This window comes from Benincasa hispida, chromosome 3, assembly GCF_027475165.1.
Source record: "Benincasa hispida cultivar pf3 chromosome 3, pf3_genome.v1.1, whole genome shotgun sequence".
Classification (NCBI taxonomy): domain Eukaryota; kingdom Viridiplantae; phylum Streptophyta; class Magnoliopsida; order Cucurbitales; family Cucurbitaceae; genus Benincasa; species Benincasa hispida.
In genome coordinates, this window is record NC_143480.1 from 50,947,934 (window position 1) to 50,975,629 (window position 27,696).

The following is a 27,696-nucleotide window of genomic DNA, read 5'->3' on the forward strand; positions in this document are numbered from 1 at the left end:
AGTTATACTTACAAGAAATTGTTAAGTTAACGACTCCTAGATCGAAAAATGCTGACTAATTATTATAGGAATAAAAGTTATTCTGGTGTAATTATTAGTTGAGATTGTCTCAATTAAATGAATGAGTAATTGATCACTTTACGATGGCTTTTATCTTAATTCACTGAAGCATCATTGTAATATGGATGTCACTTAGGGTACATTAATTTTTTTGTTAAATTGATTGGTTTGAATTGGGTAATGCATGAATAACTAATATAAATAAACTGTTTGGTTTCAACAACTATCATCATGACGAGCGCTACTTTAAACTTGCTTTCTGCTAATAAACTGAACGACGATAATTACACAAGTTGGAAGAAAATTATTAACACTGTGCTAATTATAGATGACTTGAGATTTGTCCTTGTTGAGGAGTGTCCTCACATCTTGGCCAGGTTATCTGAAATCTTGGTTAAGAATCATGAACTTATGATCACAGCTCGTGAGATCATGGATTCGCTGAGGGAGATGTTTGGACAACTGTCCACACAACTCTGCTATGACGCTCTTACGTACATCTTCAATGCCCATATGAAGGAAGGGGCTTCTGTTTGTGAACATATTTTGGAAATGATGGTCCACTTTAATGTGGCAGAAATGAATGGATTTGTTATCGATGAAACCAGTCAGGTTAGCTTCATCTTGGAAACTCTGCCTAAGAGTTTCCTTTAGTTCCATAGCAACGCTGCTATGAATAAGCTTAACTACAACCTAGCCACCCTCCTGAACGAGCTGCAAACATACCAATCCTTGATGAAAGTTAAAGAACAGAAGAATGAGGTAAATGTTGCCTCATCCTCAAAGAAGTTCAACAGAGGTTCGACCTTTGGAACAAAGTCTGTACATTCTTCTTTTGGCACCAAAAAGTGGAAGAAGAAGAAGAGAGGTCAGGGGAAAGCTAACCCCGTGCTATTCAAAAGGGCAAGAAGGCCAATGTTGCTAAGGGAATCTGTTTCCACTGCACCCAAGAAGGACATTGGAAGAGGAGCTGTCCTATATATTTGTCAGAAAAGAAGAAGGCCAAACAAGGTAAATATGATTTCCTCGTTATGGAAACTTGTTTAGTGGAGAATGATAATTCTGACTGAATAGTAGATTCAGGCGTCACTAATCATGTTGTTCTTTCTTTCAGGGAATTAATTCCTAGCAGCAGCCAGCGACTGGGGAGATGACGATGCACGTTGGAACTAGGCATGTCGTCTCGACTATGGTAGTGGGAGGGCTTCGGTTGATTTTACAAATCTTACTTATTATTAGATAATATGTATGTAGTTCTTGATTTGAAAAGGAACTTGATTTCTATAAAGTGTTTGTTAGAACAAAACTATACTTTAAATTTTGTTGTAAATAAATTGTTTATTTACAAGCATGGTGTTTAAATTTGTTGCAAATCTCGAAGATAACTTTTATGTGTTAAGGTCGTGAGCATTTAAGGCTCTCCTTAATACTAAAATGTTTAGAACTACGGTAACTCAAAATAAAAGATAAAAAGTTTCTCCTAAAGAAAATGGCCAACTTTGGCACCTAATATTAGGTCACATAAATCTTAATAGAATTAAGAGGTTAAGCGAGCTAGAAGAAAATTCTTTACCAGTATGTGAGTCATGTCTTGAAAGCAAAAAGACTAAAAGACCTTTTACTGAAAAAGGTCATAGAGCCAAAGAGCCCTTAGAACTTGTACATTTAGACCTATGTGGTCCTATGAATGTTAAGGCAAGAGGATGATTTGAATACTTCATCACTTTTATAGATTATTGTTCAAGGTATGAGTATGTTTACTTAATGCAACAAAAGTCTAAAGCCCTTGAAAAGTTCAAGGAGTACAAGGATGAAGTTGAAAATGCATTAGGTAAAATAATTAAAACACTTCGAACTGATCGAGGTGGAGAGTGTTGGTTATATGTTCTAAAACTTGCAGTTTGTAAACTTTAAACATATTCTATTTGCAATAAAGTTATTGTTGAGGTTTATTCAATAAAGTTGTTATTGAATATGTAAATTGTAATTTTAGATTTCTAAATCCAATAAACTAACGAATCCATGACTACAAACATGAATACTTAAACTTTATGTAGAGACATAAATGAGGATCAAGTTTGAGTATATAGTCAAAATGATATATAAGCATATGGGTAGGGTTGGGTACCTTATCTTGGGGACACTATGGATGCAGCTCACTTTGTATATTGATAGAAATGATGTGATCCAAAGTCGTTCATGTGGAGACATGCGAGTGGGGGAATCCTATGAAAAAGATGTTTACGTAAGACCGGACCACGAAATAGTCACTTTTTTTTTTTTTTTTTTTATAACGACCATTCACTATTAAAACTGACCATTTCAATTCGATGACCTAAGGTAACTTGATCTCGGTCCTGAGCTAACTATGAATTTTTGTTTTTTCGGAATTATCCTTTAATCCGCATGGGTGTGGGTAGTTCAATATTGCCGCTCAATAAGCCTTCCATTTTAGGGGTAAAACGGAATAGATAAACGGGGACATATCCTACAAGATAGAATTTTAGGGTTAGTACATAGGTTATTCCTTAAGTATTGTTTCTAGTCTTGAACAAGGGGCCCCACCCTCTCTATGGATGAGAAAGACTCGGTTTATTGGTAGGACCATAAACCAATTGTTCATTAGTGGATCAGTGGATACTTAAGGAGCAAGATGTATTACAGAGGTAAAACGACAATTTTGACCCAATTGTAAATATGAACGACATGTGAAGGATCGACTTATTAATAATAGTTAAATCAAATGGACAAAAATATATCTACAGTGAGAAGAGTGCAACTATTAAGCTATAGTGGAGTGTCTCGGTAGTTAAAGAATATAGATTCATTCGGTTGAAGAAGTTTAGCAAATTGATTCCAAATTGTTGTAGCTCATGATCTGTAGGTCCATTAGGTCCCTCTACTAGCTTGTAAATGGATTAAACCTTAGAATAGCGTGTTGAGAGAATTTGAAATGTTCAAATTCGATTTAGAGTTTGGATTATTATATTCGATATAATTAACATTTAATTAACGAATAAAATGGTATTGGAGAGTTGAAAATATTCGAATATGATTTAAATATTAATTACATGAATAGGGATTCATGTTCAGAATAGGTGTTTTATCAATTTAATATTTGATATTAAATTAATTAATTATTTAAAATAAATTATTTGAATATGAAAATTTCAAATTTAGAACTATTCAATTTATTTTAAATATAATTTGATTTTATCGAAAAATTAAATTTAATTAAAAGAAATATGATTAAATTAATGGAAAGTGTGTTTTTCCCACATTTTTCCATTTCAATTACACCTAACCCACTTATTTGGTGGGATATTTAGTGTCAATCTCCCATTTAACTAAATTGCATGTTTAATATACATAAATACAAGTTATTTCAGGAAAAATGAGCATGGAAACTGAATTTTTAAAGAAAAAAAATATTTCTGTCAAATTTTCTCTCCAACTGTCAAAATCCATCTCAAAATTCCTCTCAATTTGGATCCCACAATTCCAATCTAAGGCCTGAGATTAGTAGAGAAGATCTTTGTGGTAATCTATAACAAGTTCTTGAGAAGAAATCACAGGTTGATTGGAGCAATTTGGAGGAATTTACAAAGGTATTCTCTTGAAACCCTAAAATCTGGAAAACCATGAATATGCATGCTAATCCACTAAAATTGATGTAGTTAGAGTGCTTCAGATCCTAATAGCTTCTGTTGGTTGAATGTCAACTCCATTAGAGAGTATATGGATTTAAAATTCCAAGACTATTTGATAGAATATGGAATTGTATCCCAAATCTCAGTATCTGGTACACCTCAGCAGAATGGTATATAAAAAAAGGAGAAACCGAATGGTTCGGTCTATGATGAGTGATGCTCATTTATTTGATTCGTTCTGGGTTTATACAATACTGACTGCAATTTATATTTTGAACTGTGTTCCATCTAAGAGTGTTTCTGAAACACCTTTGGAGTTATAAAATGGTCGTAAAAGTAGTTTACACCATTTTAGGATTTGAGGTTGCCTAACACATGTGCTTGAGGCTAATCCTAAGAAATTGGAACCTCATTCAAAATTATGCTTATTTGTAGGCTGCCCCAACGGAGAATAGAAGAAATCCTACTTTCATACAATATCTTAATGGAATTATATGTAATGATCAATAAATTGAGTTTAGTTGGATCTATAAACGTATCAAAATCCGAGCAACAATCTAATTTTTTCGATAAATATTTGTATTGGAATTGACGACCAACCACTACCAATATTAGTGTTTATTAGTGTTGAATATAAATGAGGCATGGTCAAGTGGTAAGGCAACGGGTTTTGGTCCTGCTATTCGGAGGTTCGAATCCTTCTGTCCCAGAGTAAAAAATATGTTGTAACAATCCTAAAAGAAAGTTACATTCGAGATTGGACTAAGAAAGGGAAGGAAGAAGGCGAGTCAGTATGCTAATGCCCCATCCTCAAATCAATCTTTCCCATAGGTTATTGTCCCAACGAATAAGTAATTGTTGGAGTGAAAGCTTCATATAATTCGAAAAAGCAAGAGCAGCAAGTCCAAGTAAATAAAATATGAAAAAAATACGTAATTTTTTTAGGATTAAACGAAAGGATTCACAAATAAAAGTGCTAATGCTACAACCGGTCCATAAATAGTTAAAGCTTCCATAAAAGCCAGACTAAGCAATAAAGTACCTCAGATTTTTCCCTCCACCTTGGGTTGTCTCGCGATCCCTTCTACAGCTTAGCCCGCAGTAGTACCTTGACCAACCCCAGGTCCAATAGAAGCAAGCTCGACAGCCAACTCAACAGTAATAACGGAAGTGGCAGAAATTAGTGGACTATCATGAGAGGTGGTTACTTCTGTGATTCTAAAGATAATAAAGTATTTGTATCGACAAACACTACATTTTTAGAAGAGGACCACATCAAGGAGTACAAACCGCATAGTAAGATAGTATTAAATGAACTTTTGGGCGAAACCACTGAACCTTCAACAAGAGATGTTGAAGAATCTAGTACATCAACAAGAGTCGTTGATGTTGGTTCATCTAGTAGATCACATCCACCTCAACCGTAGAGAGAGCCTCGACATAGTGGGAGGATTGTGAACTCACCTGCTCATTATATGAGTTTAACAAAGACCCTAACTGTCATATCTATTAGAGGAATTGAGGATCCATTGTCTTATAAATAGGCAATGGATGATGTAGATAAACATGAATGGATCAAAGCTATGGATCCCGAAATGGAGTCTATATACTTCAATTTAGTATGGGATCGTGTAGATGAACCTGATGGGATAAAACATATAGGTTACAAATGGATTTACAAGAGAAAAGGGGTGCTAATGGTAAGGTTCATACCTTTAAGGCTACATTGGTGGCAAAGGGTTATACCTAGGTTGAGGGAATTGACTATGAGGAGACTTTCTCACCTATTTCCATGTTAAAGTCTATCCAAATACTCCTATCTATTGTCGCATATTATGACTATGATATTTGGCAAATAGACGTCAAAGCTGCTTTTCTGAATGGCAACTTGAGGAAACCATCTTTATGCAACAACTAGAAGGATTTATAACCCAAGGTCAAGAGCAAAAAGTTTGCAAGCTTAAACGATCTATTTATGGACTGAAAGAAGCTTATAGATCTTAGAATATAAGGTTTGATACTACAATCAAATCTTATGGCTTTGATATGAAGGAACTCTCATCAAAGAGAACTAGTGAGCGGAAGCTAGATCGATCCAAGCCCATTGTGATAGAATTAAATGCATTCACAAACATACAAACAAGTTATGCATCTTCTTATTGGGGTTGATGCCCTAAACTCTCGTTGGGTCCTGTAGTTTGTAAACACCTGAATTGAACAAACGCTTGTGATGTAATAATATGAGATATGTTCTTCACTGTTGTCTATGAAACATGAGATGTTTTAATTACTTTACCACAAACCAATAAAGTAAGATCCCTGGTTGTCGTTGTAACTTAAAGATGTATGTGGAGACACAAGTGGATCATATTTTATGTGATAACCAAAATGGTTTGTAGTATATGGATATAGGAGGGAAACCTTATCCTGTGACACTATGGATGCAGCCCGCTTTGTAGATAGTTACAAGTGTTGTGACGTGCTACAGATAGTCTGATCCTGATCATTCATGTGGAGACATGCGAGCGGGAGTGTCCTATACAAAGGAGTATGTATAAGACCGAACCACGAAGTGTTTAGTCTCGTTATATAACGCCTCATGACAGAGCCTTCACTTCACTAGGATGACCATAGGTAACATGACTTTAATTTTGAGTGAGTGGAAACTCTTGCCTTTGAGGGTGGTCCTTTGATTTACATGGGTGCGAGTGGCCAGATCGCCGACTCAAACCTACAACTTTAGGGATTCATCTGATTGGGGAGTTGGTAACTCAGCTACACAAGATGGAATTCACTACTTCCTCGAAGCAGAGGTAAGTAGATAGATTACTCCCTTAAGGGTTGATTTCAGGGCTTAAACGATGTGACGCCACATACCATCTCATGGCCCGAGAGGTGTCCACTCATAATAGGACTATGATATATTGTTCATTAGAGGGATCAATGGTACTTAAGGAGTGAGATGTAACTACAGAGGCAAAATGATAAATTAGCCCAGTTGTACTTACGAGCATCTGTGTTATCGTACGTTGATTGGTTATATCTGATGAATATAGAAATATATCTATAGTGAGAAGAGTGCAACTGTCGGTCTTTAGTGGAGTACCTAACAGTTAATGGATGGTGGACCTTGTGACTAAAGAGTTTAGTCAGCTATTCACGTACCATTGGAGCTTCAAGCTACAGATCCATAAGGTCCCTTGGTAGCTCAATGGACTCGAGTTGAGAATAAGTTTTTGGGTCAGTTTGAAGTGTTCAAATTGACAAGAGTGAGTTTGATTATATATGATATGATTAAACTGGTTCAATTATATTTGATATAGTTGACATGATGCATGAGATACATTAATTGGAGGAAAATGATATAAATATTATTTATATCAAGTAAAGGAGAAAATGACTATAGTTTAAAACTATAGGTTATAAATATAATATGATAAGTTAGTTATTATATTTATTTATAATTAAAACAATTATGAAATAATTGTTGGTGGTTTCTCCTTAACCGTGCGTGAAAGTGAGAGGTTGCTTTATTCAGTTTTCATAACTGAAGGATAAAATGAAAAATGTTTTCATTTTGGAAATGAATCCTAGTATCGCTTAATTTAGTTATACACTGCCTATCGTTTAGCTCAAGAGAGACTACACGACAGCTTCAAGTGTTTGTCTAAATGATTGCATAGGTTTTACTAAACGATCGCATAACTTTTATTAAACGATCATGGCGAGCGAGCTTCATTAAATGATAGTGTAAACGATCACACCTAATTTACTAAACGATTGTATACCTTTACTAAACGATCAAGCACCACAGTCTATACGATAGACACAAATCTCTCCCACTCGCTTGGTTGTTGAGTGCGATCGTTGTTTCCTCCTTCCCTCTACCAAATCCAACAGTGCCCACACCTCTTGGATTCTCTCTCCGAAAATACCAAGGTCATTGAGTGATGGTATCCCAGTTGTTACTTGTTCGTGGAGAAGGTTATTCGTGATTGACTAGGCAATACACTAAACGATTGCGTTGGTGTTTGTAGCGACAGTGAGAGGTGCTGATCCAAGGCTTCACGAAAGCGAGAGAAAGACAGAAGAAGAGTTCTTTAAAGGTAAGTCTCTCATCCATTTGTATTTATTTATAGAAGCATGCCGTAATTTGTTCTGAAATGCATAACTTGTTTGTATGTTTGTGAATGCTTGTAATTCTGTCACAATGAATTTGGAACGATCTTGCTTCTGCTCATAGGTTCTCTTTGATAAAAGTTCCTTCAATTGGTATTAGAGCCAGGTTCTGATATTCCAAATCCATTGTTGAATATAATAACATTTACATTCTTGATGGGTGAAAGCATGTCTACATTCTGTTTAAGTGTTAAATATGTTTGTGGATGTGAATTAATGGAGTTTTCTGTGATGGTCACCTCTGGTTATTGAGTTCTTTTACATTCAAAGTTAATTATAAGGCCCCCTATGTTTTTAGGCATATTAACTTGCTATCGAGTCTGTAATTCAAAGTGTTTGAGTCAGTATGAGTCACCCGTGATGAAGTTTCAAGGCAAGGAGTTGCTTTGCACTTCGAGGAATAAGAAGACCAAGCGTTGGTTAGATCGTGTAAACGATGGGGTAAGCGATCGTTGAGTATGGGATACTCGGCAGCAAGGTTGATGCGCGCACACTAAACGATTGTGTAGCTTAGCAAGCATCATCGCTTAGTCACTAACTACACGATCGCGTAGTAAAAGTTACTTAAGCGCTTGCTCTATGATCGTCTAGATGATCGTGCTTCACAACAACGTTGTCGTCTAAGCGATCGTTTAGACTTGTGCGTTTAATGTTAGTGCGCTAAACAATTGAGTGCCTTATGCTTCATCGCATTGTAAAAGTTACTCGATCGTAGTTGAGCGATCGTGGTTACTCAGCCAGTTTACTAAACAATCAAGGAGGCTTTGCCTGGGCGGTTAAGACCCGATTCGCTTGTGAACCGGTTTGCTCGAAGGATTTATGTAATAGATAGAATTTAATTTTCGCTTTTTTAGGCTCATCATCCCGGTTCATTAGTCTTGGGTGAATGCATATGAGATATGTTTTATTATATATCATATGGTATGTCATATAGTTGAAATCCTACCTTAGGTTATGCATTGGTCATGCATCATCTCTATATTGTAAGAGTTATGATATAGTAGTTTGTACGACTTAAAATTACATAAGAGCATGCTCATACATCATATAACATAAAAGTTATATTTATGCATACATAGACATGCATTATATTTATATTATAAGTGTTATAGTATAAGGGTGTATGGAAACATGTTTGCTTAGTTCATTACCAAGTATATAAGAGTTATATAGAGTAATGAATGGGCATTGCATGAAGCATGACACATAGGTTAAATTTATAAGAGTTATAAATACCTAGTTATGCATAGCAATGTGAATGGGTTTTGGTTGTTTCTTTTATAAGTGTTATAAGGGAAATTAGAACTAAAATCAATAAGAAAGACATGCATGCGAACTTAGGCTTGAATCATGGTTTTAAAAGAGTTTTAAAACTTAGTGGAGATAGACCTAAGATCACGATTCTAATGAGATTAACAACCTAGGGTTTAATCTTTTAATCAATTTAATAGGATTAAATTGACTAATAAAATATTAAACATGTAGCAAATCTATCTATAAGGGACCTTTTGTCTAAGGCGGGTTCTGTCTAGGCTGGGGTACTTAAGCTGACGGAAATGGAACACCCTTACCTGGGAACCTACTTGGAAAGCTGAATTAGATAGATTTGATACATACATGCAAATTTGAGGATAGTCCATTTAAAGAGTTTAATGGGACTTGACTTGAACTTGTTTAATTTCAAAGACAAAAGTTGTTTTTTAGTAGATTAAACTAACTTATAAAATCAGTAGCCAGATGGTCACCCTCTAGGTAGAACATTCAGTGGGAGGTACTTGGGGTATATGATACTTCACTTAAACCTCTTCAGGTTTCTCTCTTTATGTTCACACCGTGAGATCTATCCTCGGCCTCGTGGCACCCTGGAAGTGTCCCCCTAAAGGATGGTGTTTGGGTAGGTCAATACCAAGGTGAATGGAGAGAATGTTCATAGTAAGTGAGAACAGGACGTGCGACAGCATATCCCACGGTCTCTCTTGTTAGGTTGGATAGCGTTTCTGTGCATCGCCTCGAGGCACCCTGGGAGTGTCCCCCAATAGGATGGCAGTTTTGCACGACCCTTTATCTTATCTCCTGTATAGGATAAGGTCGCTTTAGTCTCTTGTCCTAATTTGCTTTTTCCCTACGGTGAGCGCATTATGGCGGGACTCTAGGGCCGAAAATGAGGCGGTTACACTTATGCAAAATTGTTAATGGTTAACAGTTCTAGACCCAAAAATGGTGACTGTTAGGGTCAGTTACAAGAGTTGTTTCTGCCTAATGGTTGAGAGTGTCTAAGCCTAGTGAAGGGGCAATGATCACTCCACCGGTGACATTTATCTTCCCACGCTGGGGCATCATTTCGAAATATATGTATTTTCACTTAGGGTACATGAAAACTATTTTGCTAAAACCAAAATTGGTGTTAAAAGTGGTATTGTATAGACTCATTAAGTTTGTTCATTTTTCAACAACGTTAGAATGGCTACAGCCACATTAGCTCTACTAAGCGCCGAAAAACTGACTGGTGAGAATTACGCTTGTTGGAAACATATGATCACTACCATTTTAATCATCAATGACCTGAGGTTCGTCCTTACGGAGGAATGTTCTCCTAGTCCACCTCAGAATGCCACTTGAAATGTTCGGAAGGCTTATAAGCGTTAGACACGGGTGAACGAGAAAGCCCAAGCTTATATCTTGGCTAGTCTTAAAGATGTTTTGGCCAAGAAGCATGTGCCTATAGCCTCAGCACATGAGATCATGGAGTCCCTGCGAGGAATTTTCAGATAACCGTCTGGACAGCTCAAACACAAAGCTCTTAAATGCATCTTCAACTCTAAAATGGAGGAAGGCACCTCTGTTCGTTAACATGTGTTGAACATGATGGTCCATTTCAATGTGGCTGAGATGAATGGGTCATACATCGATGAGGGCAGCCAGGTTAGCATCATTCTACACTCGTTGCAAGATAGTTTCTTGGATTTTGTTAGCAATGTTGTGCTAAACAAGGTAGACTATACCCTTACAACTCTCCTCAATGAGTTACAGACATTCCAATCCTTGCTAAAAAGTAAGGAGAAAAAGGGAGGTGAGACCAATGTTGCTTCATTTTCAAAGAAGTTCCATCAAGATTCGACCTCAGGAACAAATTCTGCATCTTCTACTTCTAACACTTCCAAGTGGAAGAAGAAGAAGGGTGGTAAGGAGAAGGGGATGGCACCTGCTAACCCACAGCCTCTCGCCCAGTGGGGTAGACGACCAACGTCGGTTGACAAAAGAAAATGTTTCTATTACAACCAGGATGGGGCACTGGAAGCGGATTTGTCCTCGCTGGATAAAGGAGAAGAAGAAGGCTAAGGCCAATGGAAAACAAGGTAAATATGATTTACTAGTTTTAGAAACTTGTTTAGTGGAGAATGATGATTCTTCCTGGATTATTAACTCTGGGGCCACTAATCATATTTGTTCTTCTTTTCAGGGGATTAGATCCTGGCGGCAGCTTGAGGCTAGAGAGATGACGATGCGAGTATGTACCGAGCACATCGTCTCAATTGGGCAGTGGGAGGGCTCTAGTTGACTTTACAGAAGAGATTTATCATTTTGAATGATGTGTATGTAGTTCCCGAGTTAAAGCAGAACTTAATTTCTGTAAAATTCCTGATACAATGTAAATCTACTCTTCATTTTGATTTAAATAAAGTATTTATTCATAAAGATAGTATTGATATTTGTTCAGCAAAACTGGAAAACAACTTGTATCTGCTAAGGCCGTTAGCAACAAGTTCCCTCCATAACATAGAGATGTTTAAAACTACCGTAACTCAAAATAAACGACAAAAGGTTTCTCCTAAAGAAAATGTCCAACTTTGGCACCTTCGATTAGGGCACATCAATTTCAATAGGATTGAGAGATTAGTGAAGAATGTACTTCTAAGCGAGTTAGAGAAAAATTCTTTACTTGTGTGCAAATCTTGCCTTGAAGGCAGGATGACTAAAAGACCTTTTATTGGAAAAGGTTATCGAGCCAAAGAGCCTCTAGAGTTAGTACATTCTGACCTTTGTAGTCTGATGGATGTGCGAGCCAAGGGAGGCTATGTGTACTTCATCACTCCTGTGAATGAAAAACTTCTTGAAAGAAGATTTATTGATGATTACTCTCGGTATGGGTATGTTTATTTGATGCAACGGAAGTCTGAATCCTTTGAAAAGTTGAGAGAGTTCAAGGCTAAAGTTGAAAATGCATTAGATAGACGAATTAAAACACTTCGATCAGATTGGGGTGGAGATTTTTTGGATTCGGAGTTCCAAAACTATATGATAGAACATGGAATCATTTTCCAACTCTCAGCGCCGGGTACACCTCAACAGAATGGTGTGGCAGAGAAGAGAAATAGAACCTTGTTAGACATGGTTCAGTCAATGATGAGTTACGCTTCCTTACCAGACTCGTTTTGGGGTTTTGCAGTAGAAACTGCAGCTTATATCCTCAACTGTGTTCCTTCCAAGAGTGTTGCGAGAATACCTTTGGAGTTGTGGAATGGGCGTAAAGCTAGTTTGCGCCACTTCTGCATATGGGTTGCCCAGCACATGTGCTTGAGGCTAATCCAAAGAAACTGGAACCACATTCAAGGTTGTGCCTATTTGTAGGCTACCCTAAAGGTACACGAGGGGGTTACTTTTAAGATCATAAGGAAAACAGAGTGTTTGTATCGATGAACACTACCTTTCTGGAGGAGGATCATATGAGGGAGCACAGTCCACATAGTAAGATCGTTTTGCGTGAACTTTCCAACGAAACTACTGAAACTTCAATAAGAGTTGTTGAAGGGCTTGCTCCATCAACAAGAGTTGTTAATGGAAATTCATCTAGTAGGTCAGTTCCACCTCAAGAGTTGAGGGAACCTTGACGTAGTGGGAAGGTTGCCAACCCACCTGTTCGCTATATGGGTTTCACGAAAATTCTGGCTATGGTAGCTGATGCCGAGGTTGAGGATCTGTTTTCTTGTTAGAAGGAAATGGAGGACGTTGACCAGGATGAATGGGTCAAAGCCATGGATCTCGAGATGGAGACGATGTACTTCAACTCAGTATGGGATCTTGTAGATTGACCTGATGGGGTAAAACCTATAGGTTCTAAATAGATCTACAAGAGGAAACGGGGTGCCTATGGGAAGGTACAAACCTTCAAAGCTAGACTTATAGCAAGGGTTATACCAGGTTGAGGGAGTTGACTATGAGGAGACTTTCTTGCCTGTTGCCATGTTAAAGTCTATCCGCATCCTCCTGTCCATTGCCTCATATTATGACTATGAGATATCGCAAATGGACGTCAAGACTACCTTTCTGAATGGTAATCTTGAGGAAACCATTTATATGGTGTAGTCCGAGGGATTCATTGCCCAAGGTCAAGAGCAAAATGTTTACAAACTGAATCGGTCCATTTATGGGCTGAAACAGGCATCTCGATCTTAGAACATTCGGTTTGATACTGCGATCAAATCGTACGGCTTTGACCAAAACGTTGATGAGCCTTGTGTCTACAAGAAAATCATCAACAATTCAGTAGTTTTCCTAGTGTTGTATGTAGATGATATCCTACTCATTGGGAATGATGTAGATCTACTGACTATAGTTAAGAACTGGATAGCGACCCAATTCCAAATGAAAGATTTAGGAGAAGCTCAGTTTGTTCTTGGTATTCAGATCTTTCGGGATCGGAAGAACAAGATGTTGCTCAAATACTCGATGCAGAACTCCAAAAGGGGCCTATTGCCTTTCAGGCATGGAGTTACATTGTCTAAGAACATGCGTCCTAAGACACCTTAAGAGGTTGAGGAGATGAGACGGGTCCCCTATGCATCTACCATTGGTAGTTTGATGTATATGATGCTGTGTACTAGACCGAACATCTGCTATGTTGTGTGGATTGTCAGTAGATATCAGTCCAATCCAGGACAGAGTCACTGGACCGCAGTCAAGAACATCCTCAAGTATCTTCGGAGAACGAGGGACTACATGCTCGTGTATGGATCTAAGGATTTGATCCTTACTGGATACACAGACTCTAACTTTCAGACTGATAAGGATTCTTGGAAATCCACTTCAGGCTCATTATTCACTCTTAACGTAGGAGTTGTGGTGTGGTGAAGTACTAAGTAGGGGTGCATCGCTGACTCCACGATGAAGGTCGAGCATGTAGCAGCTTGTGAAGCTTCTAAGGAGGCCGTTTGGCTTAGGAAGTTCCTGATTGTTTTGAAATTTATTACAAACATGTCTAGGCCCATCAACCTTTATTTGATAATAGTGGTGTTGTGGCAAACTCTAGGGAGCCTAGGATTCACAAGCGCGACAAACATATAGAGGGGAAGTATCATCTCATCTGTGAGATAGTGCATTGAGGGGATGATAAACACGAAGATCACTTTGGAGCACAACGTTGCCGACCCATTTACGAAGGCTCTCATGACTATAGTTTTTTAGGGTCATCTTTAGAGCATGGGTCTATGGGACCGCCCGTGGCTGGACTTGGGCAAGTGGGAGATTTTGTACTGGGCCTTAGTGCCCTAGTTTATTGTTTTGTACTTGTTGTTTTTTTACACCCCACTCGCTTTAGGACAAGTGGGATATTGTTGATGTTGATGCCCTAAACTCTCGTTAGGTCCTGTAGTTTGTAAACACCTGAATTGAACAAATGCTTGTGATGTAATAATATGAGATATTTTCTTCACTGTTGTCTATGAAACATGAGATGTTTTAATTTCTTTACCACAAACCAATAAAGTAAGTTCTCTGGTTGTCGTTGTAACTTAAGCATGTATGTGGAGACATACAAATGCATCATGCCTTAAGTGATAACCAAAATGGTCTGTAGTATATGGATATAGGAGAGAAACCTTATTCGGTTGACACTACGGATGCGGCTCGCTTTGTAGATAGTTACAAGTGTTATAACGTGCTACAGATTGTCTGATCCTGATCATTCATGTGGAGACATGCGAGCGGGGGTGTCCTATACAAAGAAGTTTGTATAAGACCGGACCACGAAGTGTTTAATCTTGTTATATAACACCGTTCATGACAGAGACTTTACTTCACTAGGATGACCATAGATAACATGACCTTAATCCTGAGTGAGTTGGGAATTCGTCTGATTGGGGAGCTGGCAACTCAACTATACAAGATGGAATTCACTCATTCTCTGAAGCAAAGGTAAGTAGATAGATTACTCCCTTAAAGGCTGATTTCGGGGCTTGAACGATGTGTCGCCACACATCTTCTCATGGCTCGAGAGGTGTTTACTCGTAGTAGGACTATGATGTATTGTTAATTAGAGGGATCAATGGTACTTACGAGCATCTGTGAAGGGTTATCATATTGTTGACTAGTTATATCTGATGGATACAGAAATATGTCTGTAGTGAAAAGAGTGCGATTGTTGGTCTTTAGTGGAGTGTCCGACAATTAACGGATGGTGAATCTCGTGACTAAAGAGTTTAGTTAACTATTCACGTACCGTTGGAGCTTTAAGCTACAGGTCCATAAGGTCACCTTGGTAGCTCAATGAATTCAAGTTGAAAATCAGTTTTTGGGTCAGTTTGATTATATATGATATGATTAAACTGGTTCAATTATATTTGATATAGTTGACATGATGTATGAGAAACATTAATTGGAGAAAATGGATATAAATATGATTTATATCAAGTAAAGGAGAAAAGGACTATGGTTTCAAAATATAGGTCATAAATATAATATGATAAATTAGTTATTATATTTATTTATAATTAAAACAATTATGAGATTATTGTTGGTGGTTTCTCCTTAACCGTGCATGAAAGTGGGAGGTTGCTTTATTCAGTTTTCATAACTGAAGGATAAAATGAAAATTGTTTTCATTTTGGAAGTGAATCGTAGTATTCCTTCATTGCTTGTACACTGCCTATCATTTAGCTCACGAGAGACTACACGACAGCTTCAAGTGTTTGTCTAAACGACCGTGTACACGTGCCCTTGTCTAAACAATCGTATAACTTTTACTAAACGATCGCATAGCTTTTATTAAACGATCATGGCGAGCGAGCTTCATTAAACGATCGTGTAAACAATCACACGTGATTTACTAAACAATTGTGTACCTTTACTAAACGATCAAGCACCACTGTCTATACGATAGACACAAACCTCTCCAACTTGCTTGGTCGTTGAGTGCGATCGTTGTTTCCTCCTTCCCTCTACTAAATCCAACAGAGCCCACACATCCTGGATTCTTTCTCTGAGAATACCAAGGTCACTGAGTGGTGGTGTCCCAATTGTTACTTATTCGTGGATAAGGTTGTTCGTGATTGACCAGGCGATACACTAAACGATTGCGTTAGTATTCGTTGCGACAGCGTAAAGTGCTAATCCAAGGCTTCACGAGAGCGAGAGAAAGACAGAAGAAGAGTTCTTCAAAGGTAAGTCTCTCATCCCTTTGCATTTATTTATGGAAGCATGTCGTAATTTGTTCTGAAATGCATAACTTGTTTGTACGTTTGTGAATGCTTGTAATTTTGTCATAATGAATTTAGAACGATCTTGCTTCCACTCATAGATTCTCTTTCATAAGAGTTCCTTCACTTCCAACAAATTACATCATGCTTTAGTAATTAAATACAAAAGGGAATAAGAGACATACCATTGAAGAACTCTTCTTCTACTGATCTTTCGCTCTCGTGAAGAACTTGGACGGCAATTTCTCGCTCTCGTCCAGACCACCTACCCAATCGTTTAGTAGCCACGAATAATCTTCTCCACGAACAAACACCCTTTTAGACACCACCACTCGGCAACCTTGGTATTCTCAGAGTGAGAATCTAGGAGGTGTGGGCTTTATTGGATTTGGTAGAGGGTTGGAGGAAGGAAGCGATCGAATCAAACGACAATGCAAGTGGGAGAAGAAACTGTCTATCGCATAGACTTTGTGTGCTTGACCGTTTAGTAAAACTTAGTAGATACACGATCGTTTAAAAAAATAGGCTTGATCGTTTACACGATCATTTAGAGAATCTCACTACTCATGCGATCGTTTAGTAAATTTTTTTACATGATCGTTTAGAGAAAGGCACGTTACACGTTCGTTTAAGCTCTCGCTTAGAAGGCTATCGTATAGTCTCTAATAAGCTAAATGATTGGTAATGCTTTTAATGAAGCGATTCTTTCAAAAATGAAAACATTTTTCATTTTTTCCTTCAGTTATGAAAATTGAACATAACCTCCCACTTTTACGCACGGTTAAAGGAGAAACCACCCACAATTGTCACATAATTGTTTTAATTATAAATAAATATAATAACTAACTTATCATATTATATTTATAACCTATAGTTTCAATATCACATCATATGTAACATTTAAACCGTAGTCCTTTTATCCTTTACTCAATATAAATCATATTTATATCAAAATCCTCCAATTAATGTATCTCATACATCATGTCAACTATATCACATATAATTGAACCAGTTTAGTTATATCATATATAATCAAACTCCCTCTTGTCAATTTGAACACTTCAAACTGACCCAAACTGATTCTTAACTTGAATCCATTGAGCTACCAAGAGGACCTTATGGACTTGTAGCTTGAAGCTCCAATGGTACATGAATAGCTGACTAAACTCTTTAATCACAAGATCCACCATCCGTTAACTATCAGGCACTCCACTAAAGACTAACGGTTACACCCTTCTCACTATAGATATATTTATATGTCCATCGGATATAACCAACCAATAGCGCGATAACCCTTCACAAATCGCTCATAAGTATAGTTTGACCAATTTACCGTTTTGCTCCTGTAGTTACATCTAATTTCTTAAATACCACTGATTCCTCTAATGAATAATATATCATAGTTCTACTATGAGTGGACACCTCTCAGGCCATGAGAAGGGTGTGGCGCCACATCGTTCAAGCCCTGGAATCAACTTTTAAAGGAGCAATCTATCTACTTACCCCTGCTTTGGGGAAGGAGTGAATTCCATCTTGTGTAGTTGAGTTCCCAGCTCCCCAATCAGACGAATCCTTAAAATGGTAGGTTTGAGTCGACAATCTGGCCACTTGCACCCATGAAAATCAAAGGACCGCCCTCATAGGCAGGAGTTCCCAACTCACTCAAGATTAAGGTCATGTTACCTATGGTCATCCTAGTGAAATGAAAGTCTCTGTCATGAACGATGTTATATAACGAGACTAAATATTTCGTGGTCTGGTCTTATACAAACTCCTTTGTATAGGACACCCCCACTCGCATATCTCCACATAAATGATCAGGATCAAACCATCTGTAGCACATCACAACACTTGTAACTATCTACAAAGTGGGTCGTATCCGTAGTGTCACCAGGATAAGATTTCTCTCCTATATCCATATACTACAAACCATTTAGGTTATCACTTAAGGCATGATCCACTTGTATGTCTCCACATACATTCTTAAGTTACAATGACAACCAGGGATCTTAGTTTATTGGTTTGTGGTAAATGCAAATAAAATATCTCATATTTCATAGACAACAGTCAAGAAAATATCTCATGTTATTACATCACAAGCGTTTGTTCATACATGTGTTTACAAACTACAAAACCCTACGAAAGTTTAGGGCATCAACCCCAACAATCTCCCATTTGTCCTAAAGTGAGTGGGTGTATAAGATAAAAATAAGTACAAAACAATAAACTAGGGCACTAAGTCATATTACAAAAATTTCCCACTTGTCCTAGTCCAGCCGCGGGCAGTCCCATTGACCCATGCTTTGAAGGTGACCCTAAAAAACTATAGCCATGAGAGCCTTCATAAACGGGTCAACAACGTTGTGCTCCGAAGCGATCTTCGTGACTATCACATCCTTTCATTGCACTATCACGCAGATTAGATGATACTTTCGCTCTATATGTTTGTCACGTTTGTGACTCCTAGGCTCCCTGGAGTTCGCCATAGCACCACTATTATCACAATAAAGGATGATGGCCCTAGACATGCCTGGAAACTCTTTCAAATCAATCAGGAACTTCCTGAGCCAAACAGCCTCCTTAGCAGTTTCACAAACCGCTACATACTCGGCCTCCATCGTGGAGTCAGTGATGCACCCCTACTTAGTGCTTCGCGATACTACAGCTCCTCCGTTAAGAGCAAATACTGAGCCTGAAGTGGATTTCCAGGAATCGTTATCAGTCTGAAAGTCAGAGTCTGTGTATCCAGTAAGGATCAAATCCTTAGATCCATACATGAGCATGTAGTCCCTCGCTCTCCGAAGATACTTGAGAATGTTCTTGACGGTGGTCTAATGACCTTGTCCTGGATTAGACTGATATCTACCGACTATCCCCACAATGTAGCAGATATCTGGTTTAGTACATAAAATCACATACATCAAACTGCCAACGACAGATGCATAGGGGACCCATTTTATCTCCTCAACCTCTTGAGGTATCTTAGGACACATTTCCTTAAATAATGTAACTCTGTGCCGAAAAGGCAGTAGGCCCCTTTTAGAGTTCTGCATCGAGTACTTGAGCAACATCTTGTCAATGTACGATGCCTGAGACGGCGCTAGCACTTTGTCTTTTCAATTCCAAAAGATCTTAATACCCAGAACAAACTGATCCTCTCCCAAATTTTTCATTTGGAATTGGGTCGCTAGCCAGTTCTTCACTGATGTTAGTAAACCTAAATCATTCCCAATGAGTAGGATATCGTCTACATACAACATTAGGAAAACTACTGAACTGTTGATGATTTTCTCTTAGACATAAGGCTTATCGACATTTTGGTCAAAGTCGTACGATTTGATCACAATATCAAACCAAATGTTCCAAGATCGAGACGCCTGTTTCAGCCCATAAATGGACCAATTCAGTTTGTGAACTTTTTTTCTCTTGACCTTGGGCTATGAATCCCTCGGGCTGCACCTATAAATAGTCTCCTCAAGATTACCATTCAGAAAGACAGTCTTGACATCTATTTTCCATATCTCATAGTCACAATATGAGGCAATGTATAGGAGAATACGAATAGACTTTAACATGGCAACATGTGAGAAAGTCTCCTCATAGTCGATTCCCTCCACCTGGGTATAACCCTTTGCCACAGGTCTAGCCTTGAAGGTTTGCACCTTCCCATCAACACCTCGTTTCCTCTTGTAGATCCATTTACAACCTATAGGTTTTACCCTCATCAGGTTGATCTACAAGATCCCATACTAAATTAAAGTACATTAACTCCATCTCGAGATTCATGGCTTTGACCCATTCATCCCGATCAACATCTTTCATTGCCTTCTGATAAAACAACGGATCCTCAACTTCACCATCGACTACTATAGCCAGGATTTCAGTGAAACCCATATAGCGAACAGGTGGGTTCGCACCCGTCTCACTACATCGAGGTTCCCTCAACACTTGAGGTGGTTCAAACCTACCAGATGAACTTCCATCAACAACTCTTGTTGATGGAACAGGCCCTTCAACAACTCTTGTTGAAGCTTCAATAGTTTCGTTGGAAAGTTCACACAACACGATCTTACTACGTGGATTGTGCTCCTTCATATGATTCTCCTACAGGAAGGTAGCATTCATCGACACAAACACTCTGTTTTCCTCAGGATCATAAAATAAGCCCCCTCGTGTATATTTGAGGTAGCCTACAAATAGGCACGACCTCGAACGTGGTTCCAGTTTCTTTGAATTAGGCTCAAGCACATGTGCTAGGTAACCTCATATGCGGAAGTGACGCAAACTAGCTTTACACCCATTCCACAACTCCAAAGGTGTTCTGGCAACACTCTTGGAAGGAATACAGTTGAGGATATCAACTGCAGTCTCCACTACAAAACCCCAAAACGAGTCCAATAAGCAACCGTACTTCATCATCGACCGAACCAGGTCCAATAGGGTTCTATTTCTCCTCTCCAATACACCATTCTGCTGAGATGTACCCGGCGCTGAGAGTTGGGAAATGATTCCATGTTCTATCATATAGTTCTAGAACTCAGAATCCAAAAACTCTCCACCCTAATCTGATCGAAGTATTTTAATCCATCTATCGAATGCGTTTTCAAATTTAGCCTTGAACTCTTTGAACTTTTCAAAGGATTCTAACTTCTGTTGCATCAAATAAACATACCTATACCTGGAGAGTGATAAAATACTCATAGCCTCCCCTGGTTTGCACATTCATCGGACCACAAAGGTCTGAATGCACTAACTCTAGAGGCTCTTTGGCTCGATAACCTTTTCCAGTAAAAGATCTTTTAGTCATTTTGCCTTCAAGGCATGAATCGCACATAGGACAAAATTTTTCTCTAACTCGTTTAGAAGTCCATTGTTCACCAACCTCTAAATCCTATTGAGATTGATGTGCCTTAATCGAAGATGCCAAAGTTGGGCATTTTCATTAGGAGAAACCTTAAGTTGTTTATTTTGAGTTACATTAATTTTAAACATCTCTATGTTATGGAGGGAATTTGTTGCTAATGGCTTAGCACATACAAATTATTTTCCAGTTTTGTTGAACAAATCTCAACACCGTCTTTTAGAATAAAACTTTATTCATCGAAAAGTTGAGAGTGTAATTACATTCAATCAAACACTTTATAGAAATTAAGTTCTGCTTTAACCCGGGAACAACATAAACATCATTTAAAATGATAAATTTCTTCTGTAAATTCAACTGGAGTCCTCTCACTACCATAGCTGAGATGACGTGTCCAGTGCCTACTCGCATCGTCATCTCACTAGCCTCAAGCTGTCGTCAGGATCTAATCTCCTGAAAAGAAGAACAAACATTATTAGTGGCCCCAGAGTCAATAGTCCAGGCAGAATCGTCATTCTCCACTAAACAGGTTTCCAAAATTAGTGAATCATATTTACCTTATTTTGCCTTGGCCTTAGCCTTCTTCTTCTCCATCATCCAGCAAGGACAATTCCGCTTTCAGTGCCCATCCTGGTTGCAATGGAAACACTTTCCTTTGTCAATCAGTGTTGGTCGCCTACCCCGTTGTACGACAGGTTGTTGGTTAGCAGGTTCCTTCCCCTTCCCCTTACCACCCTTCTTCTTCTTCCACTTGGAAGTGTTAGAAGTAAAAGGTGCAAACTCTGTTCTTGAGGTTGAACCCCGATGGAACTTCTTTGATGATGAAGCAACATTTTCCTAACCACTCTTCTTCTCCTTACTTTTCAGCAAGGATTGGAATGTCTGCAACTCGTTGAGGAGAGTTGTAAGAGTATAGTCTACTTTGTTCAGCACAACATTGCTGACAAAGTGTAAGAATCTATCTGGCAACGAGTGCAGAATAATTCTAACCTGGCTGCCCTCATTGATGCTGACCCATTCATCTCTGCCATATTGAAGTGGACCATCATGTTCAGAACATGTTCACGAACAGATGTACCCTCCTCCATTTTGGAATTGAAGATGTATTTGAGAGGTTCGTTCTTGAGCTGTCTAGACGGTTGTCCGAACACTCCCAGTAGGAACATTTCCAGAACGGTTGTCTATGCGCCGAGACCATAGACACATGCTTCTTGGCCAAAACGTCGTTTAGATTGGCCAAGGTGTAAGCTCGGGCCTTCTCGTTCGCCTGTGTCCATCTCTCATAAGCCTCCTGAACATTTCGAGAGGCGTTTTGAGTCAGAATAGGAGAACACTCCTCCGTAAGGACGAACTTTAGGTCATCGATGATCAGTATTGTAGTTATCGTGTGTTTCCAACTAGCATAATTCTCGCCAGCCAACTTATCGGTACTTTATAGAGCTAATGTGGTTGTAGCCATTTTTATGTTGCTGAAAAAAGAACAAACTTAATGAGTATGCATTACCACTTTTAACACCAATTTTAGCTTTAGCAAAATAGTTTTCATGTACCCTAAGTGAAAAGACATCTATTTCGCAATGATGCCCCAGTGAGTTAGGACAAAAGTCACCAGTGGAGTGATCAAATACCCCTTCACTGGGATGAGACCTTCTCAACCATTAGACAGAAACAACTCTTGTAATTGACACTAACAATCACCATTTTTCGGTCCAGAACTGTTAACCTTTAACAATTCTGTGTAAGTGTAACCCCTCATTTTCGGCCCTAGAGTCTCGCCCTAATGTACCCACTGTAGGAAAAAAGCAGATTAGGACAAGAGACTAAAGCGACCTTATCCTATACAGGAGATCAAATAATGAGTCATGCTAAACTTCCATCCTATAGGGGGACACTCCCAGGATGCCTCTGGCGATGCACAGAAACGTTATCCAACCTAATGAGAGAGACCATGGGATATGTTGTCACACATCCCACTCCCACTTACTATGAACATTCTCTCCATTCACCTTGGTATTAACCTACCCAAACACCATCCTTTATGGGGACACTCCCAGGGTGCCTTAAGGCCGAGGATAGATCTCACGGTGTGAACATTAAGGGAGAAACGTGAAAAGGTTTAAGTGAACTATCATATACCCCAAGTATCTCCCACTGAATGTTCTACTTAAGGGTTCATTAACTTAGATCATCCGACTACTGATTTTATCTAAGTGTGTTTAATTTGCTAAAAAAAAAACTCTTGTCCTTGATAATTAAACAAGTTCAAGTCAAGTCCCATTAAACTCTTTAACGAACTATCCTCAAATTCATGCATGCGTCAAATCTATCTAATTCACCTTTCCAGGTAGGTTCCCATGTAGGGGTGTTCCGTTTCCGTCAGCTTAAGTACCCCAATCTAGACAGAACCTGCCTTAAACAAAAGGTCCCTTATTAGTCAATTTAATCCTATTAAATTGATTAAAAGATTAAACCTTAGGTTTCTAATATCATTAGAACCATGATCTTAGGTCTATCTCCATCAAATTTTAAAACTCTTTTAAAACATGATTCAAGCCTAAGTTCATATGCATGTCTTTCTTAGTGATTTTAGTTCTAATTTCCCTTATAACACTTACAAAAGAAACAACCAAAACCATTCCCATTGCTAAGCAAAACTAGGTATTTATAACTCTTACAAATTTAACCTATGTGTCATGTTTCATGCAATGTCCATTCATTACTATATATAACTCTTATATACTTGGTAATAAACTAAGCATACATGCTTCCATACACCTTTATACTATAAAACTCATAATATAAAGATGTTGCATGAATATGCTTAATGCATGCATAAATATAACTCTTATATTATATGATGCATGAGCATGCTCTTAAGTAATTTAATCATGCAAACTACTATAACATAACTCTTACAATATAGAGATGATGCATGACCAATGCATAACCTATGATGGGATTTAAACTATATGACATACCATATGACATATAATAAAACATACATCTTATGTACATTCACAAAATTAATGGACCGGGATGATTAGCCTAAAAAACCAGAAATTAAATTCTATCTATTACATAAAACCATCGAGCAAACCGGTTCACAAGTGAATCGGGTCTTAAACCGCCCAGAGAAGACTTCTTCCTGATCGTTTAGTAAATTGGGTGAGTAACCATGATCGCTTAGCTAAGATCGAGTACCTTTGACTATGCGATGAAGCATGAAGGCTACTCGATCGTTTAGGGCACTAAAATTAAATGCAAGTCTAAATGATCCTGTAGACGACTACAATGCTGTGAAGCATGATCGTCTAGACGATCATAGAACAAGCGCCAAGTAACAATTACTATGTGATCGTGTAGACAGTGACTATGCGATGAAGCATGCTGAGCTACACGATCGTTTAGTGCGCGTGTATTCACCTTGCAATCGAGTATCCCATACTCAACGGTCGCTTACCTCCATCGTTTATATGACCTGACCAACGCTTTGTCTTCTTCTTCCTCGAAGTAATATGTATCACCATGCCTCAAAGCTTCATCACGAGCGACTCAAACTGACTCAAACACTTTGAATTACAGACTCGATAGTAAGTTAATTTGCCCAAAAACACAGTGGTCCTTACAAATAACTTTCAAAAAGTAAAAGAATTCAATAACCAGAGGCAATCATCCTAGAAATAACATTAATCTACATCCACAAACATATTTAATACTTAAACAGAATGTGGACAAGCTTTACACCCACCAACTAAGTAAATGCAATTCTATATAGCAATGGATTTGGAATATCAAAACCTGGCTCTGATACCAATTTAGGGAACTCTTATCAAAGAGAACCAATGAGCGGAAGCTAGATCGATCCAAGCCCATTGTGACAAAATTAAATGCATTCACAAACATACAAACTAGCTATGCATCTTCTAATAAATTACAGTGTGCTTTAGTAATTAAATACAAAAGGGAACAAGAGACATACCTTTGAAGAACTCTTCTTCTACTGATCTTCCGCTCTCGTGAAGAACTTGGACAACAATCTCTCGCTCTCGCCCAGATCGCCTACCCAATCGTCTAGTCGTTACGAACAATCTTCTCCATGAACAAGCACCCTCTTAGACACCACCACTTGGAAACCTTGGTATTCTCGGAGTGAGAATCCAGGAGGTGTGGGCTCTGTTAGATTTGGTAGAGGGTTGGAAGAAGGCAACAATCGAACCAAACGACCAAGAAAGTGGGAGAAGGAATTGTCTATCACATAGACTTTGTGTGCTTGATCATTTAGTAAAACACAGCAGGTACATGATTGTTTAGAAAAACAGGCTTGATCGTTTAGAGAATCTCTCTAGGCACGTGATCATTTAGTAAATTGCTTTACACGATCGTTTAGAGAAAGGCGCGTTACACAATCGTTTAGGCTCTCGCTTAAAAGGCTATCGTATAGTCCCTAATCAGCTAAACGATTGGTAATGCTCTGAATGAAGTGATTCTTTCAAAAATGAAAACATTTTTCATTTTATCCTTCAGTTATAAAAACTGAACATAACCTCCTACTTTCACGCATGGTTAAAGAAGAAACCACCCATAATTATCACATAATTGTTTTAATTATAAATAAATATAATAACTAACTTATCATATTATATTTATAACCTATAATTTCAATATCACATCATATGTAACATTTAAACCATAGTCATTTTCTCCTTTACTCAATACAAATCATATTTATATCAAAACCTTCCCATTAATGTATCTCATACATCATGTCAACTATATCACATATAATTGAACAAGTTTAATTATATCATATATAACCAAACTCCCTTTTGTCAATTTGAAACATCAAACTGATCCAAAAATTTATTCTCAACTTGAATCCATTGAGCTATATAAGGGACCTTATGGACTTGTAGCTTAAAGCTCCAATGGTACGTGAATGGCTGACTAAACTCTTAATTCATGAGATCCACCATCCGTTAACTGTCGGGCACTCTACTAAAGATCGACAGCTGCATTCTTCTCACTACAGATATATTTTTGTGTCTATCCGATATAACCAATCAACAATACGATAACCCTTCATAGATCGCTAGTAAGTACAATTTACCATTTTGCCCCTATAGTTACATCTAACTTCTTAAGTACCACTGATTCCTCTAATGAACAATACATCATAGTCCTACTATGAGTGGACACCTCTCGGGCTATGAGAAGGTGTATGGCACCACATCATTCAAGCCCTGGAATTAGCCCTTAAGGGAGAAATCTATCTTTTTACCCCTGCTTCGAGGAAGGAGTGAATTCCATCTTGTGTGGCTGAGTTCCCAGCTTCCCAATCAGACGAATCCCCAAAGTGGTTGGTTTGAGTCGACAATCTGGCCACTCGCACCCATGCAAATTAAAGGACCGCTCTCATACGCAGGAGTTCCCAACTTTCTTAAGATTAATGTCATGTTACCTATGGTCATCCGAATTTTTTTTTTGTGTAATAAAAAATCCACACTTTAATTAAATAAATAAGTACTATAATTAATCCTTTTGATTTATTTTTTGATTTGTTCTTTTTAGATTTATGATTCGATTTCTTAGTGTGAACATTCTTATTGTGGGATATAGTTGTTTTTTTGAGAATTTTGGTTTCTATGATAATATATGATGGATGTTTATATTAACATGACTTTAAATGCTTTAAAAAAAGAATTTTGAGCCAATTAGGTTCTTTCACAATTGATTTTCTAATGTGATTATGAGAATGTACTAATTTTATTACTTATTTAAGTGTGTTCTACTAAAGATATTACATTGAAAAGTGTTTGTTCCACTAATTACATTAGAAAGTTTTTACCAAAGATCAGTTGGTTGTACTTTTTTTTTGTTTTTTTTTTGCCGAGAAGTTTTATTCTTGCAATGTGCAACCTTTTTCGTGGTTAGATTTTGTATATGTATGGATTGGTGGGGATATATATAGTTTGTAATTTTGGAATAGTTCATATGGTTTGGTAGTTCTTGTAATTTTAGAATTTTCATATTGGGATTAATAGTGTTTTCATTCTCTAAATATAGTTTCAAACTAACTTTTAACTTTAAGAACATGTTTTTACTGTTTTGGGAATCTTTCAAATAACTAAGGAGCAATTTGGAACATTAGGTGAGTATTATTCTTCCTGAACGTTAGGTCCTTTTTGACATTTTTAGTCGTCAACAAAGGCCAAAATTGTAGTAGTGTTGAACATTTTAGAGTTTGAGGTCATTTTTCTTTCTTTCTAATAAATGTATGACTAACGAAATTTCGTTCCTAGGTGCTAAAGACACAATGTCTCTTGTCTGAAGTCGGTGATTGTTGATTTGCTATCTTGTAGTTACGATAGCCTATTCGTCCATTTAGTGCCTTTATTATATGTTTGAGTTGTAATATGTTGTGGCTATCCTGCAATTGTAACAGACAATTACATGCTTTAGTTGAATGTGGACCTTG

The 27,696-nt window shown here is 37.9% G+C and overlaps 1 protein-coding gene across 1 annotated transcript in view; it reads left to right on the top strand.

Moving 5' to 3' along the window:
- Positions 1-291: 291 nt before the first annotated feature.
- Positions 292-27,696, top strand: part of LOC150037365 (uncharacterized) — a 36,520-nt gene continuing 9,115 nt past the window's right edge. The window contains exon 1 of the mRNA XM_090311974.1: positions 292-672. Within this exon, the coding sequence (XP_090168100.1) occupies positions 292-672 (381 nt within the window). The remainder of the gene's footprint in view (positions 673-27,696) is intronic.